The sequence below is a fragment of the Aethina tumida genome, chromosome 3 (genome assembly GCF_024364675.1).
Source record: "Aethina tumida isolate Nest 87 chromosome 3, icAetTumi1.1, whole genome shotgun sequence".
Taxonomy (NCBI): domain Eukaryota; kingdom Metazoa; phylum Arthropoda; class Insecta; order Coleoptera; family Nitidulidae; genus Aethina; species Aethina tumida.
This window is the reverse complement of record NC_065437.1, coordinates 7,503,287-7,505,534: the sequence shown is the minus strand read 5'-3', so window position 1 is coordinate 7,505,534 and position 2,248 is coordinate 7,503,287. Positions and strand designations below refer to the sequence as shown.

General features: G+C 29.0%; 1 protein-coding gene across 2 annotated transcripts; it reads right to left on the bottom strand.

Moving 5' to 3' along the window:
- Positions 1–381: 381 nt before the first annotated feature.
- Positions 382–1,538, bottom strand: LOC109607179 (peripherin-2). Of its 2 annotated transcripts, XM_049964626.1 has the most exons (4): positions 1,429–1,458; positions 916–1,370; positions 645–864; positions 382–598 (listed from the first exon to the last, which is right to left on the bottom strand). In XM_049964626.1, exons 2-4 carry the CDS (start codon positions 1,272–1,274, stop codon positions 422–424), a joined length of 756 nt encoding a protein of 251 aa, XP_049820583.1. In that variant the 5' UTR covers positions 1,275–1,370; positions 1,429–1,458; the 3' UTR covers positions 382–421. The 2 variants fall into 2 exon arrangements, with proteins under 2 accessions (XP_049820583.1, XP_019879256.2); XM_020023697.2 differs by having other exon boundaries at positions 916–1,538.
- Positions 1,539–2,248: the final 710 nt, after the last annotated feature.

The window sequence follows — 2,248 nt, the reverse complement described above, 5'->3', positions numbered from 1 at the left end:
ACATTGGGAAAATTTGCAATTCTGTTGCCAACAGGTGGAAACTTGATAATATTTCAATTTTTTGCCGAGATTTGATGTATTCTCTGATAGTGAAGAATACAGCTGCAATTGCACTGGTTCTTTTTCTTAAAATAATTTCTCTTCTCTTAATTGTTCCTTTCTTTTCGATTAAAAAATTTATTCGATGGTTTTTTCTTCTTCTAGGTCAGATTTTCAATTTTGACCACGAGGGTTTTTTAGCGTGATAACTCCTTTAAGAAAAACGTAGCTAGTTATTTATTAATCAACACTAACTAGTGTTATTTGTTAGTGGTGTCAAATTAATATAATTTGAATTTCTAACATAGTGATAATTTAGTCACACTTATTAAAATGGTGGCATGTATTTAATACTAATTATGACAATAAAATAATACTACTATTAAGACATCAAATCTTGAGGCACTTGTGGTGGTTCTGGAGCATTCTCTGGCACCATTATTTTTCCTCTATATCGACCAATCAGCCACATTGTGTATAAAATCTTTTCTTTAGTAAAATTAAAATTTGATGAAAAGTGGGCAGTTTGAATAAATCTTAATAAAATAATTGCCAGAAGCTAAAAAACAAATTCATTACTGAACAATGAAGAATAAAAGAAGCACCTCTAAAAACATTAAAAGAAACAAATTCCCAATTATTTGCCATCCATATTTTACTTTGGTTTTTAACAAACTGTCATAACACCCTGTTGTCGAAATACTTAAATTTCTTTCGGGGACATACAAATATGTAGTTCCTGTATTTTCAATATCATGATGAATGCAAGGGAATAAGGAATTCATCGAACAGCAACTGAATGGTGTATTTCCATTAGAAGAATCTCTAAAATAAATATTTATAACTAAAAGTTATTATTTTAGTTTGTACTCTTACTCAAAACCTTTGGACAAATAATTCTTATCGCTCCAATTAATAGAATACCATTCATCATATTTTTTGTTACCGCAACACTGGAATTCAATTTGTAGAGTATCAATCGTAGTTTTGATTAGAGAATTGTTTGAGTAGGAAAGCATTCCTTGTTTTAAACCTTCGTGCATATCGGGATGAGGTCTATAAACTTCCACTAGTATTATTATCATTATCATTATAACGAGTACAATTAACACCAAAGATATCAAAATTAATATAAAGAGTACTCGGTTATAAAACTGTCTAGGAGTTTTGTCAAAAATTTTTAGAATTACATACAGTTCTCCTGTATTAACCAGAAGGAAAAGAAGTGCTGGCATTGATTCAAGTACAGGTAGTATGTTTCCTTCTCTGTCTGTAATCAGATTAATAAAGTATCCAATATGAGCACCAGTTTTAATAGATGAAACAAAGTCCTGAAAACTACAAATCAAACACAAAAATAAATCTAAAACTGCTACAGATCTCATGCACTTGATGGAGTTATTGGTCACATTTAGGACTGGTTTACCCCATTTTATGTTAAATTTGGTAAGTGTTATACTCTCTAATTCTGACAGTTGCATTTGGGAATGTCAATGTAAATCGTTGATACTATTCTTCTTTTGTTTTTAAAGTATTGGTTATATCGTAAATTTAGGATATAGTTATACCATTTTATTATAGAACTATAGTTAGCCAAATATAAATTTAAAAAACGTGATGATAAATAACGATATTACACTGTTTAAATGTCTGAAAATGTCAATCTAAACTGTAAGTAGTTTTTGATGTTTTTAAGCGTTGGTGGAACTACTAAAGAAACATATAAAAGTACAAACAATTTAAACTTTATTTTCCTTTCTGATTTGAAATAAATTGTAATACAATACAATATAATAGAATACCTAAACTAATATAACAAGGTATAAAAAGTACGAAATAAAAAATCACCAAAAGTTTATTTAAACTATTAATGATTGTCATATATATTTTGACTAGAAGTATTTGGAGTTTATCCATAGTAGTAAATCATTACTACAACATTCTTCTTCAGTGTTGCCGACTTTCAAGTAAACTAAAAACTTTAACTAACCCCGTGTCCTCCGATACCCTCGATCTCTTGATGATGATTTAATTTTGAGAAATTTACTCTTTTGTGTTCTTTTTTTATTGTGTGGGGAATTATCAATCCCCGTTTTATGTAGTGAGGGTGGTAAATAGACCCAATTCGGACAATACAACTATTACCTGTGTTTATAAATAATTACAAGAATGTTGGTGATGTATACTTTTACTTTTATCGTTTTATGGT